This window comes from Panthera tigris, chromosome B1 (assembly GCF_018350195.1).
Source record: "Panthera tigris isolate Pti1 chromosome B1, P.tigris_Pti1_mat1.1, whole genome shotgun sequence".
NCBI lineage: Eukaryota > Metazoa > Chordata > Mammalia > Carnivora > Felidae > Panthera > Panthera tigris.
Genome location: NC_056663.1, coordinates 43,256,001 through 43,281,069, shown reverse-complemented (window position 1 = coordinate 43,281,069; position 25,069 = coordinate 43,256,001). Strand labels below are relative to the sequence as shown.

Below are 25,069 nucleotides of genomic sequence, written 5' to 3'. Positions count from 1 at the left end.
TGCTAACGTCCTTGGCCCGTCAGGAAGAACACATTCTTACTAAATGTGAGCTCTCTAGAAGTCTAGAATAGATATTATGGAACAGAAATCTTTTATCTATGATATTTTCATTTCATATACTGTAGTTTTTATTCTAGAAGTTCTGTTGGTTCTTTTTAAAAATGTTTATTTATTTTTATAGAGCACGCGTGAGCAGGCGAAGGGCACAGATAGAGGGAGAGAGAATCCCAAGTGGGGCTTGGACTCAGGAAACTTGAGATCATGACCTGAGCCAAAAGCAAAAGTCAGATGCTTAACTGACTGAGCCACCCAGGCACCTCCTATTTGTTCTCTTTTTTATATCTACTAATGCTTTTCTCATTATGTTCAGGTCCTTTTTATATCCTTGAGCCTATAAAGTTTGTTTACAACAGCTATTTTAACATTCTTGTCTGTTATTTCCGTCACTTTTAACATTAGTAATTATGGGCTCCGTTGGCTTGATTTTTCTACTATTTATGGGCCACATTTTCCTCCTTCATATTTTTATTACATACTAAATCTTATGAATTGAGTATTATTGAATGACTTCTTGCTTTAAAAATAATTGAATTTCTTTAAATTACTTTCAGGTTAGTTTCCTTTCAAGACTTGTTGTTACGTTCTTTTTAGGGCAGAGAGTAAATTTGCCGCACTTCTAAGTTATGGCCCTTTATGGTCTCTACTGAATGTTCTGTGAATTCAACAAGGTCTGTATGTTTGGGCTGGTAGGACCTTGGACAATTTCCAGACTTCTGTGATTTTAGAAATTGTTCATCTTACAGATGTTGATAATCTTTCTTTCTCTGGAAGTTGTTCTTGGTCAGTAATTCCCTCTTATGAAATAGTCTTCCCAGCAAATTCTAGCTTCCAGCCTCCTAAGCCTTCACTTACCCAAATCTCTGTCTATTAGATTTTTAAGCTGTGTTTGGGTGTCATCTCACTACACCTTAGTCAGGAAATTCCTTTTAAGCAGAGAGCCTGGACAGTGGGAGGCCTCACCTAATTTGTCTTTCTTTTTTCTGAGATAATAGTCTTGTGCTGCTTGTTTTCCATTCTCTAGAAATAGTTGTTTCCTATTCTTTACCTATTTTTCTACTTTTTTATGGTAGAAAGGTAATTCTGGACCCTGCTATTTTAATCTGACTGGAAGCATAAGTCCTTAATTTTTTTTTGAGCCTACATTGCCATGACAAATAAAGAAACAGTAAGAATATTGTTTCTGATGTTTGAGGAATCAGTGAGAATCAGTTACTAGTTTTAAACTGCTTTAGTTATAAAAGCATAGATACTAAATTGAGGATTAGGGATGCAACAAGTAGAAAGGAAAAGGGCTTCCTCACATACCATCAGAAAAATAAAAAAATAGAAAAGAAACCACAATTAATTTTCCTCATCATTTAATTCAGTCCTGTATAATTACATCATATCCCTTGGATCGTGAATTAGTAGTTTGTTTTCATGTGGCTTGATGCTTCTGAATGTAAAGGGTTCTAGTAAATCCTCCTGCAGCTTTGTAGTGTGGTCTGAAAATTGTCTAATTCATGCCAGCTTAAGCCCCACATCCTATATCTGTGAGTCTAATTCTTCAAGAATTTGTTAAATAAGTTTGTTAAATGAGTGAAAGAGAATGCAGGAGGCATTTCTGGTCACTTAGTGTATCTAGTTCATTGGCTTCCAGACATTATATCTGGGTAAGGATACAGTTAGACAAGGTCTACTCCATTTTATTTCTAAGCTTACCATTAAAAAAAAAAATGTTTACTTTTGAGAGAGAGAGAGGGAGAGAGAGAGGAGCAGAGAGGGAGAGAGAGAATCCCAAGCAGGCTCCACACTGTCAGTGCAGAGCCCAACTTGGGACTCGATCTCATGAACTGTGAGATCATGACCTGAGCCAAAATCCAAGAGTCAGATGCTTAACCATCTGAGCCACACCAGCACCCCAACTGACATATATTTTTTGAGAGAAAGTCTCAAGATGTGCTTGCTAAATTCAAATTTATTTCTATATAATATATTTTGATAATAGTCCATGAAAATAACCAAAGTTTCAGTAACATCTTGCTCATCTGGAAGCATGTGGAATACAAATTTGATCTGTGGTCTCTTTCCCCTTCAATTCTAAATGATAGTGTATCAGATCTCTTTTTTCCAGTGTCCCGGTCCTCCTCTTTCTGCACACCTGGTTGTTACTATGATCCAACGACAAAATTTACTCAAAAAGTAAAACCCTTTCACAAAGTACTGAATTTACTGAAAACTTTTCGATAAATGAAAAAAGTCACAAAAATTAATGCCATAAATTAGAACAGTGTAAATCCACAAATTAAACATTCCTTTTCTTTGAAGGCTTTTTGGCCATCTCATAGTTGGGAGTCTTTCATTGCCCTATTATCTCAAATAATTATCTGTCATCCTTGCTGTTCTCTTTCTCCTCATTTTTTTTAACATGGAATCATAAGCTGTCTTCCTTTGTTGCTCATACCGTGATATTAAGATCTCAACCTCCCACCTCATAGTTCTCAACCTTAACTGCTTGCAATAATGAGGGGACCCTGTCCCCAGAAATTTCGAGATAAATGTCTCAGATGCAGCCCAGGCATGGGTATTTTTTTAAAATGCTTTTTAGATAATTCTTGAACTCCAGGAACTAGTCAAATTATTCTTCCAGATAGTTCTCTTTTTAAGAGGGTTTCTAATGTTAGATGGTAAGAAAATAAAACTTCTAACTTCTCACATGTGGTTACATCTTTATAATCTGAAGGCACATAGCTTATTTCACATTTATTTCAATGTTTCAATTATCACCTTTTTTTTTTGTATTTTTATGCCAATTCTTGAAAGTATGAATTGTGAAATTTTCTTGTATTTTTCTTCTGTATTATCCAGGCACACAATCTGATTATTATGCCTATTTTCACTTCCTTTTGCTTTCAGTACTGTGTCAACTTTAACTGTGTAGAAATTCAATACCAGGTAAATTATCAGACGTGCAATTCTTCTCATCATTGCAATAGCCATGGAGTAAGTAATTTCAATTTTCATTTTAAGCAACATGCTTTAACATTTCAGTAAACAGTTTGGAGACTTTTTAAAAAATCATTAAAATGGCTAAAAATCATTTTCATGCTGCTAGGTGTCATTTAATAGTCTATAATTTATAACTTCAATCTTATTTTCTCAAGAAGTCTTGCCAAACTGTTTATTAGAGAAGATAAAGTAGAAACATTTAAGATGACTCTGGATGTATAAAGTATTTGGTAAATATATGGTGCAAATGTGCTATATGCACCATGAATTACTATACAACCAAAATAATCTTATTTTCACAGAGAGGAGATAGAAACTAGTAAACAAGGTCATTAGAATTTTCTTACTAGTCTTGCTCGTTAGAATCTGGGCTGTTTTGTGAAACTATCAACTAAATGATAATTAGTGGCATGTTACCGGTAATTACCAATATTTGGGTCTGGTTGTGGAAAGAGATGAAGAATTTTTTAAAAAATGCTTTAGCAGCAGAAGCTAAATATACTTACTAAAGTATGGACAATTTCAAGAGAAAATTTGTGAAAATTTATTGAATTTGTCTATTCAAGTTAAATTCTCTGGAATGGATAAACTCTCTGAAATAAATTCTCTGTTGAATAAGTATAGAATATTCATTGGTCTCTATTGAACCATCTTGGTCCACAAAACAACGTTCTATTTTCTGATTACTCCAGATTTGCAACAATTTGAATCATTGCCATTGTCAAAATGGGTTTGCTCCTCCTGAATGCCTGGAGAAGAAGGGAGAATTTGGAAGCATAGATGATGGACACATACCTCCATCTGGTTAGTGTCTTTCAAATTTCATTATTCAAAGATAATATGTAAGAGAAGAAATTAAAGTATAGATTCCAAGCTAGGTTGCAAAACAACTGATACCAACAAGCATGGTTTTGTTTTATTTGTAAGATTTTTAAAAATCTAAGACGGTAGAAGTTTGTTCTGCACTTTTATATTTTTTTAATCTTTTTTTAACATTTATTTATTTTTGAGAGACAGAGAGAGACAGAACGTAAGCAGGGATGGGCAGAGAGAGAGGGAAACACAGAATCTGAGGCAGGCTCCAGGCTCTGACCTGTCAGTGCAGGGCCCAATGTGGGACTTGAACTCACGAGCCGTGAGATCATGAGCTGAGCCTAAGTTGGATGCTTAACCGACTGAGCCACCCAGGCACCCCTGTTTTATACTTTTATATTAATATTGATGTGGTTTACTAACAAAAAGTACACCCAATTAAATGTTAGACAATTTAAAAGTAGAAATTTCAGTGCATAAAATTTGACTAGTTAATTTAGATTGTTCACTTAGGGTTGTCTTATACATTTCTGGTTTAAAATAGTGTTTGTTAGTAGTTGTTGTTATATCAATGCCACCAGAATTTTTCAAGCTATCTTTTATTCCTTTCTGCTGCATTGTAAGGGTTCTCATGTAATCTTTAGAAATATCCTCTCTAGAATCTCTTCCCTGAGTTTTCTGAGTAGTATTTTGAGTTTAAGCAGATCTAGGCAGGCCTGGGTATATCTGGGGGATAGTTCCTGGTTTTAGAAGATATTGGAGCCCACCTAGAATAACCTGGAATCAGAGGCTAGCCGTCCTTACCCCTTTCCTTTTGGGGAAAATCATGATATTCCTTGGCAGATTTACATGAAGCTTGGATACTAGGGGAAAGGCAAACCTAGGGTGACGAACTTTTTACAGAGTTAACACACAGCCATATTAGACTCTGTTTTAGAACCCCACCCCCCCCAAAAAAGGGAATAATAATTTAACATGCAACATATAAGTATATATATATATTTATTTTTACATATTTATTTATTTTCACATAAATATGTATAAAATAGATGTTTATTTAAATTTATATTATTCTGTGTTATTGATTGTTTTGTTACATAAATGCTCTTATTTAAGCAAAACACTAATAGAACTCATTACCAGTGTCAATTGATAATAGTTTATAGTACAACAAATTAAGCAAATAATATATGTGAGCAAAAATATAACAATATTTAATAAGGATAATATTTTATAATATATTGTTTAATATAGCAATTGATGTTTACCTCTTTTTAAAAGGTCTTTACTGGATATTTAAATTTTGTAGCTATCCTGTTGTATATTATTAAGATTCATAAATGTAAGACTTTTCAAAAGGACAGTATAAATATAATAGGATTAAATATATGCTCTATATTTAACAAAAAATAACAATGACATGATTCTTTTTGTCCTATGATATGGTCAGGTGTAATTTTGACCCTTTCCATTTAATTGTCCAATTATCCTTCTCTGAATTGCTTGCAGACTTTCAGACATCCTTTCTTTTAAGCAGCAGCAAAATGGAATAGAGCCAAATATATAATTCCTTTTGACTTGAAGCTCTGCTTTATCAAGCCACTTACTAAATTCAGGTGTCTGTCCATTGTGATGGCATCAGCCAAGGATCTTTTCAACAAATGTATTTGAACATGGCATACTTTGGGCTTTATTTACTAGACACAGTAGGTTTTTAGAATTGTAGAAATTAGTTTGCAGGTCTCCAAAAACTTTCATTAGCTTTGTTTCTACAGGTGTCTTCTGGTAGACCAGGTATCTTATCAATCAGTTCCTTTGCATATTTAAATTCATCATACAGCCTACCCGTTTCAAAAATTCTCATCATTTTTAAACAGTGCAAAGCACATTGGATGTCATAAGTAAAATCTTTTTTTCTTAGGGAACATGGTTAAAGCATAGAAGTAATTTGAGTTTGTGAAATTTAAGTTTAATTACAAATAAATTACAATTTTAATTGGGACCTGAGAAGGTCCTATTTAACTTCTTGCCTTTTTCTAGTTACAGTTTTTGAATTCTTAAACAGCCTTATTTCCATTATTTCATTGTATGAGTTGATGTCACAGCCTATGTGAAATTTTTCCCCCTAGGATTCACATATTATCAAATTGTTTCAGAGAAACAGTTTGTCAATTTCTGTTTTTACTGCAACCTTTCTTTCTATTTGAATCCTCAATGTATTGAAAAATTATAGAAGTACATTCTTCTTGTCCAGCGTTTTAAGAAAAAGGTGTTATGTCAGGCCAGTATTTTCAACACATTTTCTATAGCCGGTAACACTAAGAGCAATCTTGTGCGTGTCCACTTCTGAAGAAGCATCACCTCCCATTTCATAAAGTTTAAAAATTCCCATTATGAGCTTCTACACACTTTGAGGAAACAAAAGTGACCAAAAGCTTTCATGATGAAAGCCTCTATATCACAGGTAAACATATCTCCCTCCATTCAGCATTGTGTCCAAGGTGTATAGGATATTTAGCAGGTAGGATCTTTTCCTTGTCTTTGATAAGAAGTTTATAGACTGGATGGGACTTGCAGAAGTTTACATTTGCACTGCCTGCTAAGTATGCATACAGATGAGCAAAGTCTAGTTTAGATTTGAGCAAGATAACAAAATTTTTCTTTATCTTATCTATAATTTCATTAAAATTTGCATAGAAATTAAGAAACTTTTTTAAACTTCATTTTTGAAATCAAATTACGTCAGAGCTGGAGAAATACTTTCCTGCCATATTCACTTGATAGGACAGAATCCTTGCTACACTTAAGGGGCCAGCAGATGTTATCAAAATTTTCACATTTTTCTCCCACCGGAAATTTTAGTGTAATCAGTGAATCAGGAAATGTAACTTCAGTTGGTTTGGTAGGGGAATGAGTGATAGGGCAGTGCATGTTTGTTCCTATAGTGTGCTCAAGCTAATTTGCTGGTTATTTTTGTCGGGACTTTGGTGTCTTTTGGGGAGAGAAAAGTTTTTTGTTTGTTTTTATTTGGGAAACAAAAAGTGGAGTTGATTTAAACATACTTGCTTATTTCATCCAAGAAATTTGAGATTCAACCTCCAAATGTGCTTTCACATACCTATTGCATATTCCTTTTTTATTGAGATATAATTGACATACAGCATTATATTAGTTTCAGGTGTACAGTATGATTTAATATTTGTATACATTGTGAAATGATTGCTATAAGTCTAGTTAGCATCCATCACATATATAGTTGTAGGTTTTTTTTCTTGTGATGAGAACTTTTAAGGTCTATTCTGTTAGAAACTTTCAAATATGCAATACAGTATGACTTACCGTAGTTACAATGCTATACATTACACTCCTAGGACTTATTTATTTTATAACTGGAAGTTTGTACCTTTGACCCTCTTCATCCATTTCATTTACTGCCACTCCCACACCTCTGGCAACCATCAATCTGTTCTCTGTATCTATGAGCTTGTATTTTTTTTTAACATATAAATGAGATCATACAAATGTACTGTCTTTCTGTCTGACTGATTTCACTTAGCATAATGACCTTGAGGTCTATCCATGTTGTTACAAATGGTAAGTCTTCATTCTTTTTATGGCTGAATAATATTCCATTATATATATATAACCCCATTTTTTTATCCATTTATTCATTGATAGACATTTAAGTTGTGTCCATATCTTGGCTATTATAAATAATGCTGCAGTGAACATGGAGGTGCATATATAGTTTTGAGTTAGTGTTTTCATTTTCTTTGGCTACGTACCCAGAAGTGAAATTGCTGGATCATATGGGAATTCTATTTTTAATTTTTTTAAAACATGTGAGGTGATATCTTCTTATGATTTTCACTTGTATTTCCCTCTTGATTAGTGATGTTGAGCATCTTTTCATGTATGTTAGCCATTTGAATGTTTTCTTTGGAAAAATTTCTATTCATGTCTTGTGCCCATTTAAAAATCAGATTATTTGTTTGTTTTTTTGCTGGTGAGTTGGATGAATTCTTAATATATTTTGGATATTAACCCCTTATTAGATATATTATTGACAAATATTTTCTCTCATTCAATGGGTTGCCTTTTAATTTTGTTGATGGTTTCCATTGCTGTGCAGCTTTTTAGTTTGATGTAGTCCCGCTTGTTTATTTTTGCTTTTGTTGTTTTTACTTTTGATGTCAGATTTCAAAAAATTATCACCAAATCAATATCAAGGAGCTTACTACCTGTTTTATTCTAGGAGTTTTATGGTTTCAAGTACATTCAAGTCTTTAAAACATTTTATATTAATATTTGTATATTATGTAGAATAGTCCAATTTCATTCTTTAGCATGTGGATAACCAGTTTTCCCAATACCATTAATTTAAGAGACTGTCCTTTCCCCATTTTATATTCTTGGCTCCTTTGTCATAAAATAATTGACCATATATGTGTGGGTTTATTTCTGCATCCAAATTATTTTTGTCATATTGTGTAATATGCTCTTTGGTTATTTATATTTTCAATCCAGTGGTATTAAAAATAGTCATGTAGGGTCACCTCATGACTGGGTGAGGGTCACCTCACCCAGTTGGTTAAGCATCTGGCTCTTGAGTTGGGCTCAGGTCATGATCTCACAGTTCATGGGTTTGAGCCCCATGTCAGGCTTTGTGCTGACAGTGCAGAGCCTACTTGGGATTCTCTCTCTCTCTCTGCCCCTATCTCTCTGCCCCCGCTCCACTCATGTGCTATCTCTCTCAAAATAAACAAACTTTAAAAAAAAATAGTCATTTAGTTTTCATGTTCAGTGATGTCCGGGTCATGCTGGTGTTAGTATTGTAATGATTCTGATTATCATCATCTGAGCTCTTAGAAAACATGATTATAATATTGACAATAAGAAAAATTATATTAGCACTCTCTTGACACAAAGCACAACAGTTAATCCAAAGACTAAGTCAAAGATGGACTGTTAATGATTTCAATACCCTTAGGCTGCACACTTAAGTCGCATCACTCAAAATGAACCACAAATTAGGGGTGCCTAGGCAGCTCAGTCACTTAAGTGTCCGACTTCGGCTCAGGTCATGATTTCACAGTCTGTGAGTTCGAGCCCCGCGTCAGGCTCTGTGCTGACAGCTTAGAGCCTGGAGCCTGCTTCGGATTCTGTGTCTCCCTCTCTCTCTCTGCCCCTCCGCCGCTCATGCTCTGTCTCTGTCTCTCAAAAAGTGAATAAACGTTAAAACAAGTGGATCACAAATTACAATTGTCAACATCTGCAGTCAGAGTTAAAAACAGCAACCATAGAAGGCGGATAATTTATGCTTACTCATTTGACCCCAAAACAACGTTGCTTTTAGTTCCTGTTTTTTTTAACTTCCAAATGGATTTTGTTCTTTAACTTCAATCTTCCAAACCAGTTTTCATAACTCAGAAAATTTTGCATCTCAGTATTGGATTATTTGGTATTTGAGACTTCCCATAAGACAACTTTGATGGTCCCAGGCCAATGTTCATGGTTGCTTTCCCTATATCACTCTGGGTCCAAATGGCAGTAGAATGGTGGCACTTGAACCTGGGATCAGAGGAAACCTTTTAATCCAACTAGTTTCCCTTGGTCAGCTGCCATAAGGTCTGTCTTAATCCCTTATATTCTGGGGCCTGTAGGTCTACTATGAAAGCTCCTCAGGCAGGAAGAATCCTCTCTTATTCATGGATGAATCAGTGTTTTTTGTTTTATTAAGGCCTCCAGCTGATTGGATGAGGCCTACTCACATTAAAGAAAGCTATCAGCTTTACTTAGTCTACTGGTTTAAATGTTAATCTTATTCCAATTCACACTCACGGAAACACCCAGGATAATATTTGACCAAATATCTGAGCATGGTGTGGCCTAGTCAAGTTGGACACATAAAATTAACCAGCACACACACTAATAATAGTATTTGCTAATAGGAAGATACTAGGAGCCCCTCGCTATAAAATTTTTTTGGTAGGGTATACTTACCTGTATACATAGATTCTTCTTTTTTTTTAAATTAATTAATTAATTAATTTTGAGAGAGACAGACAGAGTGAGTGGCGGAGGGGAAGGGGCGGGGGGAAGAGGATCTGAAGTGGGCTCCGTACTAATAGCAGAGTGCCTGATGCAGGGCTTGAACTCTCAAAGCCTGAGATCATGACCTGAGCTGAAGTCGGACACTCAATTTACTGAGCCACCCAGGCATCCCTGATTATTCTAAATAAACCTGGAATCTATCTATTTATGGCAGAATAGCCAGTTGGAGAAACTGGGTAATCATGTAAGCTGCATAATTAACAGTGCCATTCATGACTACTTTACTCAAAGCTCTCATCTGTTTTTTTCTGAAATCATTCTGAATGTAGGGGAAAAAGGAAAAGAAGGGAAACTTTTAGGAGTTGCAGCTGATGGATTCAAGCTCTTTCATGAAAAACAAAACAAAACAAAACAAAACAACAATAAAAAAACCCACCTTTTTTCTGTACCTGATGTTTGTCTATAAAGTTTGGCAGGGGTAAGACCTCTGTTTTAGGGAGTCTGATTTAACAAACTCTTGAGCCATAAAGGCTAAGACATTTGGGGTAATAAAAGGGAGGAGGTGAAACACCATTAATAGTTAAATGCCTGAAAAATTCACTACACCTTTGGAATTAAGTAAAAGAAGCTTGAGAGAAGATTATTGGGGACTAATCTTAACCAATGTAAAATGGAGACCCAGAGTAAATAAGTGAATAAATATTCTTTCATGGTGGTTACTAGTAGTGCCTGTTAAAACTAGACAATAGGAGGTAAAGATGTAAGACCAGTTTTTTTTTGGGTTTCTAGAAATCCTACTCATGTTCTGAGGCTTTCTGGGCATATATTACATTCCTTTTCGAATAACCCATGTGGCATCATTGATTATCCAAAAGACTATAAAAGTAGCTGAGAATCAATCTGCAGTATTTGGCCAGAGAGGATGCCCTCTTCATCTGATTCACTGGCTTTCTGATTACAAATATAATGTCATCCTCGTTCCAGAGGTATTGGAAACCCCAATCACAAGCACAAAGTAGACTGGAAAAGTGTTGCTCCTAGTTTGAACTGACTTGAAAAATGCTACAGGAACTAAAAGAGAAGCACTGGGGCAGTCTTCAGAGGAGTATATTAAGCCCTGACCATGCACAACTGTAGCTGGGGGGGTGGCTCCTCTACTTATCAGATCCTCCATTGTTTGAACTAGCAGAGAACAGTATTTGGTATTTGGTATCTATACCAAATTAAAAAAAAAAAACAACTTGCCAATAAATTTTGGAGAAAGCAGAGCTTGATAACATTATAAACCCAGATCGGTGGCTGGTATATACAATGTGGTGGAAGTTGAGTACCCATATAGGTCAGATGCTTAGGAATGAATACAGATGTCAGCTGAGAATGAATAAGAACTGATGAGGAAAATGTAGATATTAACATCAGTCAAAAATGGGTCAAAGTCAAGTTTGGCCATGCATTCTACAAAATAATTCTAGAGCCATCTTAATTTCCTATGGCTATATATTTGATTAAAAACTTAAGAGGAGAAAGACTTTTTTCTTTCTGTCTGGTGGCAGCTATCAGCTCAAAGGTAAGCCAAGATGGGCGATTACAAGTACATCCAGGAGCTATGGAAGAAGAAGCAGTCCCATGTAATGCGCTTTCTTCTCAGGGTGTGTTGCTGGCGCTATCGCCAGCTCTCTGCTCTCCACAGCCCCCTTTCCAGCCCCCCTTGCTGATAAAACCCTTAAAGCCCACAGACTGGGAGTACAATGCCAAGCAAGGTTATGTCATACATCAGATTCGTGTGCGACATGGTGGCCATAAATGCCCAGTCCCTGAGAGTGTTACCTATGGCAAGCCTGTCCATCATGGTGTTAACCAGCTAAAATTTTCCCCAAACCTTCAATCTGTTGCAGAGGAGTGAGCTAGATGCTACTGTGGGGTTCTAAGAGTCTTGAATTCTTACTGGGTTGGCGAAGATTCCACATACAAATTCTTCGAGATTATCCTCATTGATCCATTCCATAAAGCTATTAGAAGAAACCCCTACACCCAGGGGATCACCAAACCAGTCCACAGGCACAGGGAGATGGGAAGGCTGACATCTGCAGACCGAGAGCAGTGGCTTTGGAAAGGGGCACACTATCGGTGGTCCTCCCCATGCAGCATGGAGAAGATGCAATACTCTTCAGTTCTGCTGTTACCACTAATATAAATAATGCTCGTAAAATTCTTACCTAATAAACAATGTAGGACAGTAAAAAAAAAAGAACTTAGTTAAATAATTTAGTTATTTAGTGAGTACAAATTTTTAATATTTAGAAAAAATATATAATGTAATGTAAGAGAAATTAAATGCCACATTTCTCAGATTTAATTCTCATGTATAGGTACAATCCCAATACTCTCTATGATATACATGTTTGAATTTTGGATAAGCTATATCAGAAAGAAGTTGAAGAAATGGTTGCAAGCATTAAACGTATACTTCATGAAGGAAGATTACCTTCAATCAAATAAATCTATACTATAAATCTACTATAGGGTGTAAGGTTGGAAATTCCTGAGCAATAAAGCACTAGTAGCAGCCCATTTTATGTTTTATATGTTAGTTTAAATGTTAATTTATATGTTAGTTTAATTCATATTTTATATGTTAGTTTTAATAGTTTGTACGTTAGTTTAATATTGTAATATATTCATAAAATATGAGTGAAATGTTTAGTGTTTGGGAATAATGTTGGTAATGATATCCTCTACATATTTTCATTTGGTTAATAAAATTTCTAATATAATTTGAAATTATGAGTATAATATGAAATTACCTATAATTTTCCATTACAGGTAAAAGTGATTTGGGGGGACGATCTACCACTCCTTCAAAACACCAATTTGAACTCATTTTCTACATTTCTCTACCTCTGCTCATCATCACTGCTGCTGTTGTAATAAAGCAGAATAAAATAAGAGAGCTGTGCTACAGGGGGGAAACTGAAAGTGACAGGTATGTTTTTGTTTACTCTTACTAAATTCAATGAGTCAAGAAAAAAGTATTCCTGTTTCATCAGGGATAATCTAAGACAGGAGGTAGAACAATATGAGGCGAGGCCCAAGGAAATATTTCAAATCCGTCTGATGTCCTCCTTTTTTTTGTTGTTTCCTAGTTTTACTCCTTACTATAACCATTCATTTTACCACTAGTATCACTTTCAGAGGAGCTATATCTGCCAAGGGTATTGTGGAGGTCTGTTCAGCCTCTTAGTCTACCAATTCTGTCTTCGGGCTTCATGAGAATATGTAATACTGCATCTCAAGGAATTTTTTAGATACAGGTACTCAGACCAGTAACAAATGACTTTATTAGAATGGCTCTCTCAGCTGAAAATAGTATTTATGAACCTGCTTCCATAATATTTATTTTCCTAAGTATTGATGCTGCTAATTTATAAAAACATTTCTTAACCAGAAATTACATGTGCAGTTTATAACACAGGTTAGGACACAGAAGGCAGCGTCATGAAATGGGAAAAAATTACATTTTAGCCTCAGAAAACCTATTTTTAATGCCTAAATCTTGCATGCAGAAACTATGGCACCTTGAGCAAGTGATTTAATCTCTATGTTCTTAAAATTATTCTCTATAAGAAGGACAGATTCCATATGTTTTTACTCCTATGTGGATCCTGAGAAACTTAACAGAAGACCATGGGGGAGGGGAAGGAAAAAAATGGTTAGAGAGGGAGGGAACCAAAACATAAGAGACTCCTAAAAACTGAGAACAAACTGAGGGTTTATGGGGGGTGGGAGGGAGGGGTGAGTGGGTGATGGGTATTGAGGACACCTGTTGGGATGAGCACTGGGTGTTGTATGGAAACCAATCTGACAATAAATTTCATAATAAAAAATATTATTCTCTATAACTCTATACAATGAGAGATAATAAGCTTCCCTTATTATTTTCAAAAGTATAATAAACTTTTGGGTATACAAAACTAGTAAGTGAAATCACCACATTATCTGTAATCTGTTACACAAATATTTAGTCATAATTATTAAGCCCCTTATTCATAATTTACTATGTTTTTCCACAGAGCTATTTACCTCTAGTTCTAACTTCCAGGAATTGGTAGAAAGAGAAGACATGAATATATTATGAAAGGAAGACAAAAATAGGAATATATAGAAAAATTAACTGAAATTTTTGACTGCTACTTTAAGGCTTTAGCTTAATTTGACCAGAGGAGTTAGGGGTATCATAGAAGCAAAGGGCCTGTCTGTACGTATGTGGGCTTATAAATAATAATACATGTAAAAGTAAGATGAGAGGAGTTAGCCAACAAAGCAAGGTGGCTGATGGCATTTGTTCTAATATTAAGCATCTATCTATAGATGAATGCATAAAGAAGATGTGGTAGATATACACAATGGAATATTACTCAGCTATAAAAAATAATGAAATCTTGCCATTTATAACAACATGGATGGAACTAGAGTGTATTATGTTAAGTGAAATCAGTCGGAGAAAGACAAATATGATTTCACTCATATGCAGAATTTAAGAAATGAAACAAAGGAACAAACAAGCAAAAAAAAAAGACAAACAAAAAGCAGACTCATACATACAGAGAACAAACTGGTTGCCAGATAGGTGGTGGGTTGAGGAAATGGATGAAATAGGTGAAGGGGATTAAGACTACACTTACCTCGATGGACACTGAGTAAAATGATTGTTGAATCATTATACCATACACCTGAAGGTAATATAACACTCAGAGTATGTTAATGTAATTCAAGAAAGACAAAAAAGAATTGTACCTGTTTTATTTTGTTGGAAAGAGACATTTAATGAGTCACTCTGTTTCTTTGAAAAATATTCACTTAGTTGTTCAAGATTTAAAAATTTTCCCACTTAAAATAAACTTTGTCAATTTTATAGATCTGTGTCAGAAGAAAGCAGCAGTAACAGCAAATTATCCCCCAGTGAAAGGTGAATATAGAACAACGCGATTAACCATTGTGCATTGTATGTTTTGATCATTGTTTAGGAGCACTTCAAAATTATTAATTTGAAACCAAAATATTTGTTCATAAGATTCTTTATGTTTCTCACTGTTAGTTAGCATTTATAATACGAAAAAAACAAAGCTTGCTTTCATGATATCTCAATCTCTCTTTACCAACCTACCCTAAAGGAGTGATTTTTGTGTACACTCACAAGCATCAGTAAGCACATAATTTGTGGGATTTTTTTTTTGAGCATTGGTAAAGAGCACTTATATCTTAATGACATTTTACTGCCACATGTAAAGAACACTGATATTATAAAGGATATCATATGTGCTTGTAGTTACACTATTGTCTTAGAAAAAAATAACTGCTAGTAAGATAAAGACTTGACATTTTCATTCATTTTACTGTCTTAATTCATCTGGGAAAGTAAATTTAGAGATGAGACTATGGAGTAATCAAACAGAATATTTTGTAAAATTATATATTCCTTCTTTGTTATTGGTATATAAATATTTCCCATACTGTATGATGGGTAGAATATAAAAGGAGACAATATTTTATATAGCATCCCAGATTATTTTTCAAATTCTGTCTTCATCCTTGCAGTACAAAGTTGCATGCTATGATATTTGTGTAACAAATATTGAGATACATGTCTGAATTGAGGGAATTCCTAATTTTGAAAGAAACTCTATTAAGTATGGACAGTCACCTTCCTAATCTTATTGTCAAGACTGACTGTTTTAGGTTCTAAAAAAATTAGGCATATCATTGCTTTCTAGGTAAGACTATACTTTAATCCTTTTAATCACAATGAAATGCGTATTACAGGACAGAGAACAATCAAATGTGGTTTATTTCATGATAATCTCTATCAAAAAGAAAAAGAAGAAATAATTGCACTCAAAGACTGGATGGAAACAAATAATTAAGGAAAGAGCAGAAATAAATGAAAAGGAAAATAAACAGAAAAATAACAAAAATGAGCAAAGAGAGAGGCGGATTCTTAAAAATAGTAATGCATATAATTAACTGAAACTACACTGTGTATAAACCTTCTTTCAAGTAACATCTTCTTCATTAAAATATACGTGTAATGTAAGTTTATGTGTAGAAGGATATGAGAATGACCATATGCTTAACTCATTGGAATGTGTATAATACGTCCTTTACCTAACATTTTCTTTCATTAAGACAAATGTTTGTAAATGTATCTGTTGAAGCATATGAAAATAGAAAAAAAATTAGTCAGTGGCTCAAAATAAAAAGAGAAAGGTTATAAAATACCAATGTCAGGTAATAAAATTGTATATTTTAAAAATCTTTTGGACATTAGAAAAAAAGATAATAATAGTGATAACTTAAAATCAATAAATTTAAATTTTCATATGAAATATATGTACTTTCCAAAAACATATCTTTCCCAAAGTAGAATAGAGAAAAAAAATGCAAATATGAATAAGTCTTTCCCATTAAATATCTGGAAACTGTCACTTAAAACTTTCTCACAAAGTTGATACTTGGGCATATTGTTTTCACGGCATGCATCAGGAACAAAAGAGCCAAGATAAATTAAGCCAGCACTTCCTTAATCACATTATCTTATATTGCATTGGCCAAACAAGTCACAATACCAAACCCAATGAGGGGATGTGTGTGATATACTCCACCCACTCTAATAGGAGATACTAAAAGGCCACATGGCAAAGAGCATGGGTGAATAGACATATACCAGAAAAAGAATGAAGACATGGGAAAGTAATTCAAACCATTATATCTTTCAAATATTTAAAAAAGAAGTAATACCTGTCTTACACTAGTTATCTGGAGAATATAAAAAGAAGCGTATCCCAGGTTTCTCCATGTGGCCAGACTAACTTTAATACCAAAACTTGACAAAAGCTCTACTAGAAAGGAAAATTATAAATCAGTTTCTGATTAAAGATGCAGCAATTTTAAATAAAACATTTCCAAATAAATCTAGTTAGCATTGTAAAAGATAAATAGCCATGGAGGGGAAGGGTGAACTAATAACGATAAGTTCATTTAAAATTAGAAAATAATATAATTTACCATATTGATAGAAGAGAACAATATGTGATCATTTCTATAGGTGAAGAAAAAAATAGCCTTTCACTACAAAAATGCCCACTTAACCAGTGATAGAAGGATATTGCAATTTGGTAAAGGAAATTTGAAACAAGAAAATATACAGAAAACATTCCAGTTAATGCTGAAATTGTGAATGTTTACCCCTGAGATCAGGAACATATTTCACAATTGTATTCTTTTTCAACATTGTATGGGTGATCCTAGCCAGGAAAATAAGGTAAGAAAAAAAAGTAGAAAGATTGGAAATAAAGAATGAATAATGTCATTGTTTGTAGATAATATGACCGTGTACATAGAAAAGTCTAAGAAATTACAAACAAATTAGAATTAATAAATGAATTTAAGGTGCCTGGATACAAGGCCAATATATAATCAGTTTTTTTAATGTTTATTTATTTATTTATTTGAGAGAGAGAGAGAGAGAGAGAGAGAGAGACAGAGACAGAGAGCCCACAAGTAGGGGAGGGCAGAGAGAGAAACACAGAATGTGAAGCAAGCTCCAGGCTCTGAGCTGACAGCACAGGGCCCAATGCAGGGCTTGACCTCACAAAGCCCGAGATCATGACCTGAACTGAAGTGGGCCGCTAAACTGACCAGGCACCCCAAGATTTTATTTTTAAGTAATTTCTATACCCAATGTATAGGGGGGGACAGAGGATCTGAAGTGGGCTCCATGCTGACAGGCTGACAGCTGCAAGCCCGATGTGGGGCTCGAACCAACGAATAGTGAGATCATGACCTGAGTCAAAGTCGTATGTTCAACTTGACTGAGCCACCCAGGCACCCCAATATAAAATCAATTTTAACTTTACACATACACAAGCAACAAACAATGAGAAAATTAAAATTGAAAAATGCAACTATATATACTTTGTGTATGTGTGTGTGAGAGAGAGACAGACAGACAGATACACAGACAGAGAGACATACATGGGAATGTATTCAGTGAGAATATGAAAGAGATTTATACTTGAAATACAAAATATTGCTGAGAATTTTAAGAAGACCTAAATCAATTGAGGAACATGGTGTGATCAATATTTTAAGATATAATTTTTTCCCAAATTGATCTATAGATTTAATGCAATCCTAAAATAAAAATCTTGACATTATTTTTGATGGAAAATTATAAAATGATTGTAAAATTTTTGTGAAAATAGAAATATAATAACATAATGTTGAAGATGAAAGAAAAAGAAAACTTTCACTGCTTAATATCAACACTTTCTATTCAGTGATCCATTAATTCTTGTTTTGTGTGTGAGGTAGTGATAAAAGTTTATTTTTCCCATATAGATATGTAATTGATCCACAATTGTTCAAAAGAACATTCTTCTCTCCACCACATAGCAGTGGCGCCTTAAGAGTGGAATCTCTATTTTTTTTTTGTTGGTTCCAAAAACAGACCCACAATATACACATGTCTTATTTACTCTTGTTTTTAATTTTTTAAAAACATTTATTCCCTTTTTTAGAGACAGAGAGAGACAGTGTGAGCAGGGGAAGGACAGAGAAAGAGGGAGACAGAGAATCCAAAGCAGGTGCCAGGCTCTGAGCTGTCAGCACAGAGCCCGATGTAGGGCTTGAACTCACAAACTGTGAGATCATGACCTGAGCCAAAGTCAGATGCTTAACCCACTTGAGCCATCCAGGCACCCCACGTCTTATTTACTCTTAAGTATAGTTGGCTATATTTATATTAGAAAAATATATGTTAAGTCAAAACCTGTCACAAGAAACACAGGTCATACATTATTTACACTATATGATGATAAAAAGGATTAATTCACCAGAAATGTGTATATATATACACGTATATGTATATATATATATATATATATATATGTGTGTGTGTGTGTGTATATATATATGTACGTATATATATATATACACGTATATATATATACGTATATATATGTATGTATATATGCACCCAACATCAGAGCATCTAAATATATAAAGCAAACGTTGATAGATATGAGCAGAGAAATCCATAGACAGCTATACAGTAAAAGTAGGAGACTGCAGTATCTCACTTTCAATAATAGAACATTCACACAGCAAATCAACTTAAAAAGAACACCCTTGAGCAACCCTATAGACCAATGGGACCTAATAGACATATATGGAACAGTCTACCCAACAGTAGCTGAATATAAATTCTTAAGTGTACATGAAATATTCTTTAGTATAGATGAAGTATTAGTTGACAAAAGAAATCCTAACAAATTAAGAAAATTTATGTCATACCAGGTATCTTTTCTGACCACAATGGAATGAAACTAGAGATCAGTAGCAGAAGGAAAACTGGAATATTTACAAAAATGCAGAAATTAAACAGTACATTCTTGAACAACCAATGAAGAAGAAATAAGAAGGAAATTAGAAAACTTTCTTTTGGAGTATTTTTTAAGAAAATATCTTGAGACAAATGAAAATGAAGACACAGCATACCAAAACACAGCTTAGGGAAGCCTGGGTGGCTCAGTTGACTGGTTAAGTGTCAGACTTCAGCTCAGGTCATGATCTCACAGTTCATGGGTTCGAGCTCCACATCCAGCTCTGTGCTGACAGCTCAGAGCCTGGAGCCTGCTTCTGATTCTGTGTCTCCCTCTGTCTTTCTGCCCCTCCCCCACTCAGGCGCGCGCGCGCGCGCACACACACACACACACACACACACACACACACACTCTCTCTCTCTCTCTCTCTCTCTCTCTCTCAAAACTAAATAAACATTAAAAACAATTTTAAAAAGTAGTGCTTAGAGGGAAGTTTATATCAATAAAGGCCTACATTTTTTAAAAAGTAGAAAGATCTCAAATAACAACCTAATTTTACACATCGAGAAATGAGGAAAAGAAGAACAAACTAAAGCCCAAAGTTAGCAGAAGGAAGGAAATAATAGAGATTAGAGCAGATAATAACAAAATAAAGAATAGAAAAGCAGTTGGGGTGCCCGGGTGACTCAGTCAGTTAAGTGTCCGACTTTGGCTCAGGTCATGATCTTGCAGTTCGTGAGTTTGAGCCCTGGGCTTTGTGCTCAACAGCTCGGAGCCTGGAGCCTGCTTCAGATTCTGTGTCTCCCTGTCTCTCTGCTCCTCCTTCATTCATTCTCTCTCTCTCTCTCTCTTTTAAGAATAAACAAATATTAAAAAATTTTTTTTAAAGAATAGAAAAGCAATTGAAAAAATCAACAAAAGCACTGTTTTTTAAATGAAAATTAATTAAACTTTAGCTAGACTAACACAAAAAGAGAGAAGACTAATATGAATAAAATCAGAAATGAGAGAGCAGACATTACAACTGGTGCTACAAAAATAAAAAGAATCATAAAAAATTATTATGAACAATTACATACCAACAAACTGGAAAACCTGAAAGAAGCGAATAAATTTCTAAAAACACCCAGCTTACCAAGGTTAAATTATGAAGAAATAGAAAGTGAACAGATCAATAACTAGTAAGTTTGAACCAGTAATCAAAAACGTCCCAGCAAATAAAGTCCAGGATAGACTGGCTTTACTGGTGAATTCTACCAAACATTTAAGGAATAATTAATACCAATCTTCCTCAAACTCTTCCAAGATATTGAAGAAGAGGGAACACTTTCAATCTCATTTTATGAGTCCAGCATTACCCTGACACCAAAACCATACAAGGACACCACAAGAAAAGAAAACCATAGGCTAATATCTGTGATTGGTATAGATGCAAAAGTCCTCAGCAAAATACTAGCAAACAAAGTTCAACAGCACATTAAAGGATCATCCCCATAACAAAGTGATATCACTGGGTTGTAAGGATGGTTCGACATACAAAAATTAATCAATGTGATATCTCACACTAACAAAATGAAGAATAAAAAATGGCAGGGTCATTTCAATGCATACAGAAAAGGCATTTGACAAAATTGAAAACATTTTTATGATACAAACTTTTAACAAATTAGGTGGAAGGAGATTACCTCAATATAATAAAGGCCATATATGAAAAGCTCACAGCTAATATCATACTCAACAGTGAAAAACTTAACCACCACATCTTACTAAGTCTAGTAGTGGAAGCTCTAGCCAGGACAGTTAAGTAACAAAAAGAAAATAAAGGCATCTAAATCAGAAAAGGAAGAAGTAAAATTGTTCCTGTTTGCAGGTGACATGATTTTATATTTTGAAAACCCTAAAAATGCAATAGGATCTGCTGAAATAAATACTTGGGAATAAAATAAATAAAATACTTGGGAATAAACTTAAGTAGGATGGTGAAAGACTTGTGTATTGATAACTGCGAGACATTGATGACAGAAGTTAAGTAACACACAAATGAGAAGACATTATAGGTTTTTGATTGAAAGAATTCATACTGTTAAAATGTCCATACTACCCAAAGTTCTCTGCAAATTTGATAACATTTCTATGGTATTTTTGACAGAAATACAAAAAACAATTCTAAAACTCATGTGGAACCACAAAGTACCCTGAAGAGCCAAAACATGCTGAGAAAGAACAAAGCTGGAAGCCTCACACTTCCTGATCTCAAAACATACAGATGACCCTTGAACAACATGAGTTTGAACTGTGTGGGTCCACTCATACAATTTTTTAATAAATACAGTATAGTGCTGTAAATGTATTTTCTCTTCTTTATGATATTCTTAATAATCTTTAGCTTACTTATTAATACAGTATTATATATATATATATATATATATATATATATATATATATATATATAAATTGAAGAAGAGGGAACACTTTTATGAGGCCAGCATTGGCTGTTTTAATTGACTGTTTTTATTGACTGTTTATATTTTAATTGACTGTTTATATTATCAGTAAGGCTTCCAGTCAACAGTAGCCTATTAGTAGTTAACTTTCAGGGAAGTCAAAAGTTATACACAGATTTTCAACTGCATGGGGGGTTGGTGCTCCTAATCCCTGTACTGTTCAAGGGTCAACTGCGTTGCAAAGCTACTATAATCCAACAGTATGGTGCTCATATAAATACAGATACAGACCAATGGAACAGAATAGAGGGCTCAGACATCAACTCATGCATATATATATATATATATATATATATATATATATATACATATGTATGTATATAGTCAACTGATCTTTGAAAAAAGTGCTGAGAATACACAGTGGGGAAGAGAGTCTCTTTGAGAAATGGTGCTGGGAAAACCTGTAGGATATCCACATATAAAAGAATGAAATTTGACCCTTTCTTTACACCATACACAAAAACAATTCAAAATGGATTAAACACTCAAATGTAAGACCTGAAACTGAAAAACTCCTAGAAGAAAACTTAGGGGAAAATCTTCATGACATTAGCCTTGGCAGTGATTTATGGGGTTGCTTATTTTCAAAAAACATTTTAAGTATTTTTAATGTACTATCAAATTTTATTAAAACATATAGGATACTTTGGTAAGTATACAAGTTAAAAAGAAGTTTCTCATAATCACAGTATTCAAGAAAAATTTCCTTTAACAATATAGATGCATATCTTCTTAAATGTTTTTCTAAGCAAAACATACATATACTTTTTTTTTACTTAGAGACTATTATGGACAACTTTTAATATCTGAAGATATAGGTCTATGTCATCATGTTGTGACATATAGTATTCAATTTAAAAATGAAAAATAACTCATTTTAAAAATCCATCATTATGAATATTTAGACTACTTCCAGTTTTTCATTGTTGCAAACACCCTGTAATAAACATTATTATATAAATATACCTTTTAGAGCAATTGTCCAATTATAGTCTCAGAATAAATCCCTATAAGAGAAATTCATCAAAACATAAATATAATATATACACTATCATTGTCTTTGATACCTATTGCCAGATTACCTAGTTGTAGTGATAACCACCAATCCATTATATCAGGTTGTAACTTTTATAAGTTAGTTACTATTAAGTAGTCAGTTGCATATGTGAATGGTATACTTTCTGAACTATAGAATATCTTAAATTTTAGTTTATTTTTCTATCCTATTGAATTTTCTGTTAGTTTCCACTGTGTAATTTAGTAATGAGTTATTTCTATAACAAGTGCAGCACAAATAGAAAATACACAATACAGGGGTGCCTGGATAGTTCAGTCAGTTAAGTGGCAGACTCTTGGTTTTGGCTCAGGTCATGATCTCATGGTTTGTGAGTTTGAGCCTTGGGTAGGGCTTGCGCTGATAGCATGGAGCCTGGTTGGGATTCTGTCTCTCTCTCTCTCTCTCTCTCTCTCTCTCAAAATAAATAAATAAACTTAAAAAAAGAGAAAATACACAACATACTTATCTGAGATTACAGGAATTTTTGAGACTTTCTTTATATGAGAGATGCTTAGTGTATTTTTACCCTCTCCCATCTCTCATTGCACTGGTTTTTGTTATGTAAATTGGAATTTTAGACCTAGCCTACCATTAATAAATTCCTGTTTTTAAAACATGCCTTATTTTGGTTCCAAAATTTTTGTCATTTTCAATTTTGTACTGAAGTTTTCAACAAACATTTTGACTTTATTTTATGCTTAACTGTTTTCATTTTTCATTATAAAGGGTGATATTTAGATTTTAATTACATTAAGATCCTTTTCCATCCAGAGACATTGGTATTCCCAAATCTTACCTTGACTGTCCTTTCTTTCTTTTTTTAATGTTTATTTTTTTTCTCTTGAGAGAGAGAGAGAAACGGAGAGAGAGAGAGACAGAGAGACAGAAAGAGAGAGAGGGAGACACAGAATCCAAAGCAGGCTCCAGACTCTGAGCTTTCTGCATGGAGTTGGATGCTGGGCTCGAACCCATGAACTATGAGATCATGACCTGAGCAGAAGTTGGATGCCCAATGAACTGAGCCATCCAGGTGCCCCTTGACAGTCCTTTCTTAATTCATTCAATAAATTGTATCTGTATGTGAGTATGTGAATCATTCTGGTTCTTATGACAATTGTAACAAACAATAAACATTCATTTCAAAAATACAGGTATGCAAAATAATGAAACAGTGATCATTAATTTTAGCACCCACGAAGATTATTGTTAAAATATTTTAATATATAGTTGCACACATGTGTGTGTGCATATATATTGGTGTTTTTATATTTTACCAAATGTGATTGTACTTAGAATTATTGCAATTTTTTTTCTTTTTTATTCTAAATTAAAATTCATATATTTAGAATGGAAATTTCAAAGTACTTTGTTTTATTGACCTAAATAGTTTCTGAACATAGGCAAATGAACAACTTACAGAATTTTAGGAAGCTGCTTCTATTACAAAACTAAGAGTATTTGCAGTTGAGGTAACAAATAATTGATTTTCTGGAATTAATTTTTATTTCCCTGATCCTTTCCCTTCAGTTAATTATAACCTTCAAGTTATTTGTGTTAGGGCTTGAAAAAAAGAGAAAAAAGCACCACTGGCATTTTGTTTGTGTTATATTCTATTTTGTTTTCTCTTGCAGCAACAGTCTGTAACAACATTGGCCTGGAGAAAGGACATTACCAAAGAAATCCTCAGAAACTGAACTAAACCAAGAAGGGAAAAATAATTTCACCCTCAACTCTGTTGGCACTACTGACGGTTTAAAGTATGAAATAATAAATCATCAGCACTTGAATCACCAAAATTATGTCTGATGTTTTCTCTGTATTTTCAGTCTCAGCTTCCACCCTATGTACTCCAACATGAATCCATCAGAGGCTCTGAATCAGGTGAAAGCAGCCTAAGACCCTCATCTCATGAAGCCAAGAGGGCCTGCCAGTTCACTCTCAAGAGTGAAGTATACAGTGTCGCGTTTTTCCCTTATGCTCCTTAGGTTGACCCGAGTCTTCTTTCCTCAGTCCAACCTCCCTTCTTCTCTTCAGAGCTCCTGGCTTTCAGCTAGCCTGTGACTTGCCCCAGTGGCACTTATGAAAATAGGATCCAAATTCAATCCAATGCTTCTCTCTTTGAAAGCTATATACATGCTTGAGCCTGTTGAGACTCCTATTTACCAAGAGCAGATTTACTGTAGAGCTAAGGAAGCAAAAGCATCAGGGCCACT

General features: G+C 34.2%; 1 protein-coding gene and 1 pseudogene across 6 annotated transcripts in view; both read left to right on the top strand.

The window, feature by feature from the left end:
* Positions 1-24,652, top strand: part of LOC102970010 (disintegrin and metalloproteinase domain-containing protein 5-like) — a 134,898-nt gene extending 110,246 nt beyond the window's left edge. For 5 of the 6 annotated variants that reach the window (XM_042983407.1, XM_007097059.3, XM_042983409.1 and 2 more), the window contains 5 exons: positions 2,956-3,042; positions 3,741-3,852; positions 12,739-12,898; positions 14,831-14,881; positions 24,488-24,652. In XM_042983407.1, coding sequence (XP_042839341.1) covers positions 2,956-3,042; positions 3,741-3,852; positions 12,739-12,898; positions 14,831-14,881; positions 24,488-24,500 — 423 coding nt within the window. In that variant the 3' untranslated portion in view covers positions 24,501-24,652. The remainder of the gene's footprint in view (positions 1-2,955; positions 3,043-3,740; positions 3,853-12,738; positions 12,899-14,830; positions 14,882-24,487) is intronic. The other variant, XM_015544285.2, reaches the window with a different exon arrangement.
* Positions 11,493-12,104, top strand: LOC102956161 (annotated as a pseudogene).
* Positions 24,653-25,069: the final 417 nt, after the last annotated feature.